General features: G+C 46.3%; 1 protein-coding gene across 1 annotated transcript; it reads left to right on the top strand.

The window, feature by feature from the left end:
* Positions 1-1,765: 1,765 nt before the first annotated feature.
* On the top strand, positions 1,766-3,715 carry Ccin (calicin). Its single transcript, XM_021160423.1, has one exon. It carries the CDS (start codon positions 1,883-1,885, stop codon positions 3,647-3,649), a length of 1,767 nt encoding a protein of 588 aa, XP_021016082.1. The 5' UTR covers positions 1,766-1,882; the 3' UTR covers positions 3,650-3,715.
* Positions 3,716-13,221: the final 9,506 nt, after the last annotated feature.

Genomic DNA, 13,221 nt, shown 5'->3' on the forward strand with positions numbered 1-13,221 from the left:
GAGAGAGAGAGAGAGAGAGAGAGAGAGAGAGAGAGAGACTAGGTAGTGGGGAATTGAGCTCAGCCACATGGGGAGTTCTCTGAAGTGGGGCTGGAACATAAATACTCCAAGCAGGGAGACAGAAGTTCTAACCACTTCTCAGGCATCACATCCAAAGAGACTATCTGCCCCGGAAATCGGGTATCAAGTGTGTAACTTCACTATTAAAGTATAATTGTTTAAAAAATAAACTTCAATTAATCCCAGCACCTTCGAGGCAGAGACAGGTAGATCTCTTGAGTTCAAGGCCAGCCTAGTTTACAGAGCGGTTCCAGGACAGCCAAGGCTACCCAGAGAAACCCTGTAACAAAAACAAACAAGCAAACAAACAAACTTTAAATTACCAAATTCCTAGATAAGGTAAAGGCTAGGTGTGGGATGGAAAGATGAATGAGAATCCAAGCCAGCAAGAGGGCTGGAGAGTGGTGGAGATGGAGCTGACAGTCTCTCTGGGAGGGGCATTCAGGAGGACCAGAAGGTCTGGAGTGAGGCTTGGAGCCCACAGTGGAGATCGGGGTCTGCAGTCAGGTCCTCCTGACCAGTACAAGTGACCATATGGCACGGTTCTTCCTAAGAGGTCCCAGGATGGCTTTGGTCATACACCATTGCCAGGCTCTGTCCACAGCTGTAAAATGAGAACAGGTGTGGGTCTGCCACACTGTGAGCCCCGGGTCCAGACGTGTGAGTTTCGGAGTCGCTCCTACACAAAGGAGCCCTAGGCGGGACAAAGCAGGCAGAAAGGGACACCCCCACCCCACACCCCACCCCCGGGGAGAGCGAGTTTCTTCTCTAAGCCATTGGAGAGGCTGAGCACGGAGGCGGCGTGCTTCTGGCCAGGAGGTGACCCTGCAGCGCCACCGTGCGGCCGAAGCAGGCTCCTACAACCCGTCGAGGGCTTCGGAGATGCCCACAGCTGCGGTTTTATCAACTAAGAAACAAGAGCTGGCATTTATTGGAACGTTTGCTGTAAGCTAAGCCCTGCGCCTGCTGCACTTTGAAGCGAGTATTCTCATCTCACAGAAGAGGAATCTGAGGCCTGAGTGAACTGGTCGCAGTAACTCGGAGTGGAGAGGCCGGATCAGGCACTTCCCAGCATTTTACTAGATACTTGGAAACCTGGAGCAGGGCGTTTCCAAGTCCTCCCATCTTCCTAGGGCTGGCCGGCCCCTCCATTTCTGCTCCAGTGTCACCCACTTCTCCATTCTTAATGAAAACGGTATTCTGACTACAGAGATCAGAAACCACAGGGTTTGTCTTCTCAGACGTCCAGGAACCTTGGTAGAAAAAGGGGCCTTCAGGGCCTAAGAATTGAACCATGAAAACTGTCTGGTCCCCATTTCCCGAAGGGGTGAAAGGGTTGTAACGCCCCACACTGCAGGAGTTCCAGGTTTGCTCTGCCTCTAACTGCCTCTGTGACAGGGGGAGTCCTTCCTCAGCAGGACTTCAGCCTTCTGGTTAAAAGGGAGGCTTCTAGATCATGGTGACCTCTCCTCCCACCCTAAATTTTCCCTCTCCACAGCTGCTCTCTGCCCCACCCAAACCAGTTCGAACATTCCCGGCGAAGCCCTGGACTGTGGCTTGAAAGGCCCGGGGGTGGGGGGCGGACACCGTGGCCCCATCCCAGAGCTTCCTCTGAAGCTCCGGGGAGAGAAAGGCCTAGGGGCGGGGAGGGGGCTACATTATGATGACCTCATCCATTCTATGACGTCACCCTCTCTCCCACGCCCACTCCTCTCTGGTCAGCTGCTCTGCAAACAACCATCAGTACAAACCCCAAAGGCCTGAAAAAGTCTGCCCTCCGGTACCTGCTACAGACCTTCTGTCTCGGCCAACAAGAAGCACCATGAAACTGGAATTCACAGAGAAAAACTACAACAGCTTTGTGCTGCAAAACCTGAACAAACAGAGGAAACGCAAAGAGTACTGGGACATGGCCCTGACTGTGGACCATCATGTCTTCTTCGCACATCGCAACGTGCTGGCTGCCGTCTCTCCACTAGTGAAAAGCCTCATCGCCAGCAACGACATGAAGACCACCGATGAACTCTACATCACCATTGACCCCAACTACCTGAGCCCAGCCACGGTGGACCAGCTCCTGGATTACTTCTACAGCGGCAAAGTGGTGATCTCAGAGCAGAACGTGGAGGAGCTGCTCCGGGGCGCGCAGTATTTCAATACCCCACGCCTTCGGATTCACTGCAATGACTTCCTTATTAAGTCCATTCGCCGCGTCAACTGCTTGCGCTACCTCTTCTTGGCTGAGCTGTTCGAGCTCAAAGAAGTATCAGACTTGGCCTACTCTGGCATTCGTGACAACTTCCACTTCTGGGCCAGTCCCGAGGGTTCTATGCACTTCATGCGCTGCCCACCCGTCATCTTCGGTCGCCTGCTCCGGGATGAAAACCTCCACGTGCTCAACGAGGACCAGGCTCTCAGTGCACTCATCAGTTGGGTGTACTTCCGGAAGGAGGAGCGGGAAAAATACTTCAAGAAGTTCTTCAATTACATCAATCTCAATGCGGTCTCCAACAAGACGCTGATGTTTGCCAGCAACAAGCTGATTGGCTTGGAGAACAACTCTGCCCATGCCACCTTGATCGAAAGTGTCCTGATGGACCGCAAGCAGGAGCGCCCGTGCAGCCTGCTGAGCTACCAGCGGAAAGGGGCCCTGCTTGACTCGGTGGTCATCCTGGGTGGCCAGAAGGCCCACGGTAAGTTCAACGATGGAGTGTTTGCCTATATCATCCAGGAGAACCTGTGGCTGAAGCTCTCAGAGATGCCGTACCGGGCAGCCGCGCTCAGTGCCACTGCTGCTGGCCGTTACATCTACATATCCGGTGGCACCACTGAGCAGATTTCAGGACTGAAGACAGCGTGGCGGTATGACATGGACGACAACTCCTGGACCAAGCTGCCTGACCTGCCCATTGGGCTTGTCTTCCACACCATGGTGACCTGCGGGGGAACAGTTTACTCAGTGGGTGGGAGCATTGCCCCACGCCGGTACGTCTCTAACATCTATCGCTATGATGAACGCAAGGAAGCCTGGTGCTTGGCGGGGAAGATGAGCATTCCTATGGACGGGACAGCAGTCATCACTAAGGGTGACCGGAACCTGTACATTGTCACTGGGCGATGCCTGGTGAAGGGCTACATCTCCCGGGTCGGTGTAGTGGACTGCTTTGACACCTGCACGGGGGAAGTGGTCCAGTGTATCACCTTCCCCATCGAATTCAACCACCGGCCCCTGCTCTCGTTCCATCAGGACAACATCCTCCGTGTACACAGCCACCGGCAGAGCGTGGAAATCAACTTACAGAAGATCAAGGCCAACAAGTCGACAACCTCAGTACCTCTGTTGCCCAACAGTTGTCCCTTGGATGTATCCCATGCTATCTGCTCCATTGGAGACAGCAAGGTCTTTGTATGTGGGGGCGTCACCACAGCCAGCGATGTCCAGACTAAGGACTACACCATCAATCCTAATGCTTACTTGCTGGACCAAAAGATAGGTGAATGGCAGACCCTTGCCTGCCCACCTGAGGCACTGGACTGTCCTGCCTGCTGTCTAGCCAAGCTGCCTTGCAAGATTCTTCAAAGAATTTAAACAACTTTTTAAGTGGGAGAATAAGTAAATGCATTATTATTCACAATTTAATGACGGAAAGCAAGGGAGGAATGTGGCTTTGGATTCCTTTTAGTGGGGGGGTCAATGCTTGGGGCTACCCATGTTCCTGATGGATAGGATAGGATTCAGGGTTAATGTCTCAGTGGAGGTAACTAGCAGAGATGGAGTCTCTGGTTGGTGGTCTACAGTGGGTAGATTAATTAATTAACTAATTAATTAATTTTGTTATCCCAGCACTGGAGGTCTCTAAACTGAGTCAGGAAAAAACAATCCTTGGTGGTTGTGGATTGAAGTTCCTCCCAGACTCTGGGCTAGGGGATGTTTGAGTGCCCCCCCCGCCCCCACCCGATCCCTGTACTCACCTCTCAGGGATCTGCTAGCATAGTAATCTCTGCTCAGAGTGGTGATGGCATGGGCTCTTCCAGCATGTGTTTGCTTCAGGTCTTCTTGGGAGACAGGAAATGACCTATCCTAAGCCCAGGAGAGTAGCCTTGTAGGCTGGGGAGGAAGGAGGTGCGTGGGCAAGTCCAGGGACAAGCAGGGTCGATGGCCTGTTGTATTTGTGTCACCTAGGGTGGTTTATGTCTCATCTGGGGGGAAGTTGAGGATTACTTACAATGGTCACTGCTTCTAGTTGGAGAGGTACACAGAGAACGTTCTCAGGAATGTGAGGTTTGAATCAGGGGTGGACAAGCTACAATAAAGGGAGAAGGGAGAAATCCAGGTTGGTAGTGGAGCGAAGCTGTAATGGGGATCAGGAGGTAAACTCGGGTACCAGCTCAAGAACCCACTAGCTTATCCTGGGTAAATTAACTTATATCTCTGTGCCTTCATTTCCTCTTCCGTAACAGAGATAGTGAGACCACCCAACTAATAGTTTAAGTGTGGAATGCCCAGGACAGATAGTCCCCTGCATACACTGTGCTGAGGACACACACACACACACACACACACACACACACACACACACGACTTCTGTCACAGGATCCTATTCTGTAGCTCAGACCCCTTGGGAACTCACTGTGTAGCTGAGACTGGCCCGGAAGGATGATCCCCTGCCTTTACCTAATGCCTCTTTTGTAGCTTCTAGTGCTGGGATCACAGGTGTGTGCTCCCACAGCCAACTCAGAATGACCCTGTTAAAGGATAAGCCTTGCTCCATCCAAAGATTCCCAAGATCCATTGCTTCAGGATGCCTCTGAAGGGTAAAACCAGGTGTCAAGAAGGTCCTCCTATAGAAACCAGTTACCAAAAGGATCCCCGGTCTTTTTCTAAATTTCTCCTTTAGATATCAGGTATAAAGTCTGGAATTCAAAATTGGAATATTTTGGTCCAAATTGTATTATTCAGAAATGCAATAGAATTGTTTTTTAAAAGCTTTATGAGAAATAATTTATACTCCCAAAATGGACTTATTTAAATATACAGCTTAGTGGGACACGTGGCTCCTGCCTATAATCTCAGCAGTCAAGATGAGCCAGGCTTACACAATGAGTCTCAGGCCTGGCTGGGCTGCAGGGGGAGTCCCTGATTCAGAAGGGGCTGAGGGCTGGAGAGACAGCTCAGTGGTTAAGAGCACTGGCTGCTCTTGCAGAGGATCCAAGCTCGATTCTCAGCACCTACATGGTGGCTAACAACCACCTGTAACTCCAGACCTAGGATCTGATTCCCTCCTTCTGGCTCCAATGGTCACTGCATATGATACACATGGTGCACAGACAGACACACGGACATGCAAGCAAAACACCAATAGGCATAAAACAAAACAAAAGCCCAGCAATTAATCAAAAGGTATGCAGCTTTCGGGGTTAGGGGTGCACACCTGTAAGGCCAGTGTTTCCTGGAGATGAGTGGATTGGAATTTCAAGGTCCTTCACAACAATTCCATAGCAAGTTTGAGGCCAGCCTGGACTGCATGGGGACCCTGTCTTAAGAAAAAAATAGCTTGGCACAGTGGTAAATGCTTTTTATCCCAGTCCTTGGGAATCAGAGGCAAGTAGATCTCTGAATTTGAGGCTAGCCTGGTGGTCTACATAGTTCTAAGCCATCTGAGATTACAAATAATATATATATTTTAAAAATATGCAACTGGGACTGGAGAGATGGCTCAGCGGTTAAGAGCACTAACTGCTCTTCCAGAGGTCCTGAGTTCAATTCCCAGCAACCACATGACGGTTCACAACCATCTGTAGGGGGAATCTGGTGCCCTCTTCTGGTGTGTCTGAAGAGAGCAATAGTGTACTCATATACATAAAAATAATAAAAATGAATCTTTTTTTTTTTAAGTATGCAACTAATATGGTTCTTAGTTCCTCACAGAGCCTTGCAATCACCATCGAAACTTTAGAATATAGTCTGTCTCAGAAAGAAACCCTGAGCCCTGGGCATCATGCCTCACACCTGTGGTCTAGCATCCCCAACACTGAGGCAAGAGTTTGCCAGGAGTTCAAGGCCATCCTGACCTACCTAATTCTAGGTTAGGTAGAGTGAGACTTTGTGTCAAATAACCACCCCCCAAAAGACCTGCCACTCTCACCTCTTTGCTGGGACTGCCAACCTCACCTCTTCAGCCCTAGGCAGCCACAGGTCTATTTTCTGTCATTCTGAATCTCCCTGTTTTGGACAGTTCACATATGAGATGTTCGTGTATCTGATCTGGCATCTCCGACTTAGTTTTGTGTTTTTGATGTTCATCCGTTATAAGGCATGCTATGCATCTTATACCATCATGGCTGATAAACATTGGATGATTTCTACTTTGAAATCATATGACTATAATGAATGATATTGACTTGAACATTACTATACACATTTTTATGACAGCTTATGTTCTCATTTCTGTTGGGTGAACACTGAGGAAGGTATGTCCAGGAATTCTGGGTCTAGGCAATTGAGGAAATGATGGACTTGATTCCCATAGCAACTGCTGTCATTTCCCACAGCAAGGATGAGGGCTCTGAGGGCTCGGGTCCCCTAGGCCTCTGCCCACACATACTGTCTGATTTGCATTTCTCTGATAGTTAAAGACAAAGAACAGGGCTGTCTCTGGCTACAGTGCCTGCCTTTGAATCCCTTTCCCTGTCTGCCACAATAGAAGAAGATGCCTTTGTCTTACTGCAATGTGTGAGTCAAGGCTTTGATATCCATGGGAGGCCTCCTCTTTTCAGAGGAGAAAGGGAGGAAGGGGAGGAGGAGAGGAGGGGAGGAGGGGAGGAGAGAGGGAGGGACTGGGAGCAGAGGAGGGAGGGGAAGCTGTGATTGGAATGTTAAAGGAAAGAATCAAAGACAATGAACACTTTTTCTTGAGTTTATTGGATGAAAGTTAATAAACTTACTTTTTCTGTACTTAACTGCTATCGGAGAAATTATTTCTATCAAAAGGGTTTTATCTGAGGCAGGATCTTGTTATGAAGTTGGTCTTGAACTCCCTACTTTTTGAGTGGCAAGAAAGGTTTAAAACAGGATAAAACAAAGATAACAGCTGAGACTGAGGCTGTAGTGTATCAGCTCAGACCACAGAATAATGAAGTCTGTCTGTCAGCCTCTGTTAGATTATCCCAGACTTGCTAAGAGTGTGTTATAAGCCAATCCTGGTGACGTACACACGCGCACTGTGGGAGTCATAGAGAGCCATCTTCAAGAGTCAGTTTCCTTCTTCCTCCATATGGGTCCCAGGAACCAGTTAAGTTGTCAGACTTGGCAAGCACCTGCTGAATTTAAGGTTAAAATCTCCAGTGATGGCCAGGCTGGACCTGTAATCCCAGACCTTGGGAAGTGGAGGCAAGACCATCAGGAGTCAGAGGTCATCCTTGGCTGTATAGGGAGTTCCAGGAAGGCCTAGCCTGCAGAATGAGATCCTGTAGACTGTGGTTTCCCAGGGCTGGGGGCGGGGGATGTTGAAGAAGCTACTGTCAGAGGGTATGATCTTCCTCTGGAGATGATGGGAATGTCCTAACAATTGTAACTGCACATCATTGGTGGGTTAAAAAAAAACAAACCCTTTGAATATATATGAAACATGTAAATCCTATCTCATTAAAACTGTTTAAGAATTATCATGGCTTCCATCTTGCTCATCCCCACTTGCCTCCCTCACTCTGAGGAAAGCCAAGTTCTGTGTTGTCTGACTCTTGTCCTGCCTCAGTGAAGTTTTCAAGAGCTGTGTCTCTGGTCAACAGCTTGACTTCAGCTTAAGGAGAGCTCCTGAGCCAAGCCACCTGGCTGTGCTCACCCAGAGCTCTGGCCTTAGAGACCACATACGATGATGTTTGTAAAGAAGAGTTCTGAGATGGTCGGTACACAGCAATAGACAACACAGGCTACCTATCCCTGTAAGGAATGTCTGTGTAAATTACATATCAGAGCTACTTGTTATAACTTTTCTGGCATATTATGTGCCTCTGCTAAAATGTAAGTGGAGATGTTGTGGGCTATCTAAGAGAGAAGATGGCTTGAACATGGGTTTAAGCCAGTAGCAAATCTCTATTAGCTGGCCAGCAACTACAATGGGTGTTCAGGATCACAGTGTAGCCCTGAGTCTTTCTCAGGGTGAGCTTTTAAACACAAAACCATGTTCTGGGTTGATATACTACAGTTAACAAGAGTAGTTAGCCAAACACAGAGCAACAGAAGCCAAAAGGCAAGGTTAACGCATTTAGAGACTTCCCCAGAACCATGAACTCTGATGGGTTAGGTAGGTCTTTGCTTTTACTCTGGCTGGTGGTTGTCTATGTGCTGAGTTTTACTGCCTGAATGGTGCTTCCATCATGGAGTCAGTTGGGCTAAGGTCTGGGGCCTACTAGTTACCTAATGAAAGTGGATCTAGGGCAAAAGGTTTTTATGGTTCTGGGATCAAATCCAGGACCTTGCAATGTATAAATTGCAATCTCTGGCCCCTACCACACACACACAAAATTAACAGTTAGAACCTTATAATCACAAATATTTTTTTTAAAAAAAGGATCAATAGATCATGGTGGTTAACACTGGTGATCCCAGCAATCAGGAAGCTGGGGCAGGAAAATGGGCTTGAGGTCAAGACCAACCTGGGCCATAGAGCTGAGATACTCTCAGACCACCAAAAAAAAAAAAGTGTGTGTGTGTGTGTGTGTGTGTGTGTGTATGTGTGTAGGATGGGTCAGTAACGGTCAAGTAAGGCACACAAACATTCTATTAAGACAGAATTCAGGGGCAATTACATGGCAGGAATCTTTGTTCTCAATTTAAATGATAGTCCAATTGTATCCTTTGACTGGAGGTAAAACTTTCTTCTAGGTGGTTTTCTTCTGACAAAGGGTAAGATCAACTTTTGCTGGTATCTGTACGTCTACGTGCACCTCATCATCAGAGAATGATGGCTTTCAGTCCATGCAGAAGGTCTCTGGGCAATCACTTCTCTGTTGTTAAACACTTTTTGAGCTACCTCCAGGAACTGGAATCTGTTTATACATTTAAATTTTTCTAACCTTGTTTTTTTTTCCTAATATCTGGAACCGACTGGGTGACAAAGGAAATCTTTTTAGCAGTTACCTGTAAACCTTCTAAAAAAGACCTAACAAAAGTTTCAAGTTTCAGACGTGGTCGGTGTTAGAAGAGAAAAATCCACTCTATTCAGGCTGCATCGTCCAGCAGCAAATCTTTCCACCTGGCCCTGGGGAGGTTTTCTTTATTTTCACAGAATGGTAGGTTTTGAGTTTTCCAATAATATGGATCATTGGTTGAAAAACAGACATAAATCACAAAAGATAAAGTAGGTCTTCCGCCTTCCCCCTTCCCTAGGGTTACTTAGAGCAGACGGAGGGGCAACGGTATGTGTGTATGCATGCATGTGCGCACACACACACTCCACTTCACTGGCAGGGGGCCTTGGATGAGAGGCCCAGCCCTCCCCACCTCCACAGGAACATGAGCAGGAGTCAAACAACAAACAAGCAAGTGTCCCCGCCCTGAGATTGGAACAGGTGCAAGTTTTTTGTATTTGTTTGTTTGTTTGGCTGGTTGGTTGGTTGGTTTCTCTGGGTGACCTGGCAGAGTCAAAAGGATTCGGGTCCCCAACAAGAGGAGGCACAGCTCTTAAGCCAATCACACCAGAGAAAGCCACTGGTCAATACAGGGAAACAGAACTAACAGAAATACATAGAAAGACACACAGAGACACACAGTAAAGACCACCATTGGTGGCCACGTTCATGTACCTGATCAGCTAGGGGAATCCAGTAGCATCTCACATGGGTCCTGGATGTGGGTCAGCAGCCACATCTAACCTCCCCTATGTCTCCAAATAGATGTCTTAACTAGACTTACCGCCAGAGGTGACAGACTTTGTAATTTGTTTCCTTTTGGGTGGATGTGTCAGACTTCTCAGGGTCAAGGTTGATCCTGGGGATCTGGAACATTCCAGGATCCTACCCTGGAGGAGTCCTTGGACCACTTTACTCTTCACCACTCCAAGGGCCTCTGAGACTCCCAGTATCTCTTGGGATCTTGGTGAGACCCTCCAGAAATGTTGTGTGGTATCCACCAGAGCAGACTGCTTAGACATGTATTTAAGCCAATAGAAAATCTGGCAACTACACTGGGTATTTGGGATTGAAGTGTAGTCCTGAGCCTTTCTCAGAGTGAGGTTTTTTTTTTTTTTTTTTTTTATAACAATTTATTTATTATATATGTAAGTACACTGTAACTGTCTTCAGACACACCAGAAGAGGGTGTCAGATCTCATTACAGATGGTTGTGAGCCACCATGTGATTGCTGGGATTTGAACTCAGGACCTTCTGAAGAGCAGTAAGTGCTCTTAACCGCTGAGCCATCTCTCCAGCCCTCAGGGTGAGATTTTAAGCATAAAAACAATGTTCTGGGTTGACATACTTCAGTTTGTTGGGGCTGAGGCATTGCCTCACAATCCATAGGACCACCCATCTCATTCAGACAGGGATAGCTTATTGAACATTCGCTCCAGGACCGATTGATCAGGGCTGCAGGACAGACTCAAGAGTTGGCTGTGACCCTAGGTCAAGATCCTATAGGGCTTTTAAGCCTTAAGTCCATAAACATCTGTGTCAAGTTATTCCACCAATCAGGATTTAGGAATAGGGGGTTTCCTTAGGGACTTGTCCTGCTCCCATTGGTTGGGGTATTCAACTGTGGCAGGGGACTTGCCTTGCCTAACATTCATGTCTTAACTTGCCAATCAGGATGTCAGTTACCCAAGGACATATTTCTTTCTGCCAACTAGGATGTCAGTACCCGGGAAGTCTTGGGAACTTAAACTTTATTTGACCCCTACTCAAAGTGGAAATCTTATTCCAAATAGCTTCTTATATTGGGGCAGGAGCTTCTCTTATGTTAGGGTCCATCCCAAGAGCAGCTTATAAAAGCAAAAACAATAAAAGCTCACACACAGGAGCAGGAAGTGCTGCTTGGTGGTTGGTTCAGGTCCAAGCTTATTGTGCTAACTCTACAAAGCAGATCTGACTTCTGCTGTGATTGGTTTCCAAGAACACCAAAGCACAGAATATAACAGAATATGCAGTCAACTTAGGCATGAGATAGTTTCCTAGTAATGGCGCAAAATGGTAGGCTAGACAGGCAACTGTTACCTAGGCCTTAACACGTTACCTAGGCCTTGACACACTTAACAAGAACAGTTAGCCAAAAGTGGAATTACATTGACCAAAAAAAAAAAAAAAAAAAAGGCGAGATTATTGCATTTAGAGACATTCCCAACTATGGACTTTGATGGATTGGGCCTTTGTTTTAGTTTTGGCAGGTGGTACTGTCTATGTGCTTTATTTTACAGCCTAACTGGAATTGCCATCATGGAATCAGATATGCTAAAGTCTGAGGTCTACTAAAGTCTGGGGCCCTGTTACAATGCCATAACCCCTTCTTATATCCTTAACTCTAAACCAAGAATGGTGTGTCTGAGTCTGCAAAGTTCTGTTGTTTGTTGGGGTTGGAACATGATCCCCATCTTCAATTACATCTGCATCAACTTCTGTTTTTGATGGTTTCCTTCACTGCTTAAGCTTTTCCTTAATTCCTGCTCACAGGTTGGAAACTTAGCTGGGTGGGATCTTGGCCTGAGGTCACCACTCCCTTTATTCCACTTAGCATCAGGCTTTTTTTTTTTTTTTTTTTTTAAGACATAATCTCTTTGCATCCTGGATTTATTTCCTGGTGTTCCTTTCCTCTTCAAGCTGCACACTTTGTATTTTTCCTTGTTCAGCTTCCTCCTTTCCATAATATACCTGTATAACAGTGATCACTAATAACCATATGACACAGTCAATACTAGGCTGTCTTGAGATCTCACCTGCCAATGCTATTAAGCAAAAACTCTTCACTTTAGTCTCAGACAGATTTCTTTGGTACAAAAAAATCCGCATATTTCTCCAAAATATCTCAAAGCCATTTACTAATATTCTTTTCCTCTGAAGCCTCTTGAGCTGGGCCATCATAATCTACATTGCTCTCAACACTACTGTTGTCCTCTACATTCATACTAGTATGGCCATTAAGCACTGCTTAAGGCATTCATCCACTTTCCTAATCTAAAGTCCCAAAGTCCACATTCCACCAAAAAGCAGCATGATCAGTCCTGTCACAGCAATACCCCACTCCTGGTACTAACTTCTCTCTTGGCCAATGTTCCAGTGCTTTGAGGAGACACCATGACTGTAACAACTCTTATAAAGAGAAGCATTTAATTAGGTTCTACTTTCAGTTTCAGAGGTTTAGCCACCACCTCATAGAAGAAAATTTGCCTAACCTAAAGGAGATGCTCACCATACAAGAAGCATACCGAACACTAAATAGACAGGATCCAAAAATAAATTCTCCATAACACATTATAATAAGATAACTAAACATTCAATATAAAGAAAGTATATTAAGAGCTGCAATGGAAAAAGACCAAGTAACATATAAAGGTAGACCCACTATTTTATTAACACCTGATTTCTCAATGGAGACTCTAAAAGCCACAGGGGCTAGAAAGATGTTCTTCGAACTCTAAGAGACCATAGATGGTAGCCCAGACTGCTATACCCAGCAAAACTATCAATCAATAGAGAACAATAAAGCCAAATTTAAGTTGTATCTGTCTACCAATCCAGCTCTACAGAAACCACAAGAAGGAAAATTTCAATCTGAAGAGTTAACAACAACCAAGAAAATACAAAGAATACATAACCCCAGGCCAACAAATCAAAAGAGGAAAAAAAATCCACACCATAACAACAAAATAGTAATAGGATCAATAAACAGTGCTCACTGGTAATTTTCAACATCAGTGGTCTTAATTCCTCCAATAAAATGACACAGACTAACTGATTGGATACAAAACCAGATCTTTCTCCTATATTTAAGAAACATACTGTCTTAGTCAGGGTTTCTATTCCTGCATAAACATCATGACCAAGAAGCAAGTTGGGGAGGAAAGGGTTTATTCGGCTTACACTTCCATACTGCTGTTCATCACCAAAGGAAGTCAGGACTGGAACTCAAGCAGGTCAGAAAGCAGGAGCTGATGCAGAGGCCATGGAGGGAT

Source organism: Mus caroli, chromosome 4 (genome assembly GCF_900094665.2).
Source record: "Mus caroli chromosome 4, CAROLI_EIJ_v1.1, whole genome shotgun sequence".
In the NCBI taxonomy this organism is placed as follows: domain Eukaryota; kingdom Metazoa; phylum Chordata; class Mammalia; order Rodentia; family Muridae; genus Mus; species Mus caroli.

What these genes read in the sequence shown, in the direction of transcription:
- Ccin (XM_021160423.1), top strand. Translation starts at nt 1,883, where the DNA reads ATGAAACTGGAATTCACAGAGAAAAACTACAACAGCTTTGTGCTGCAA.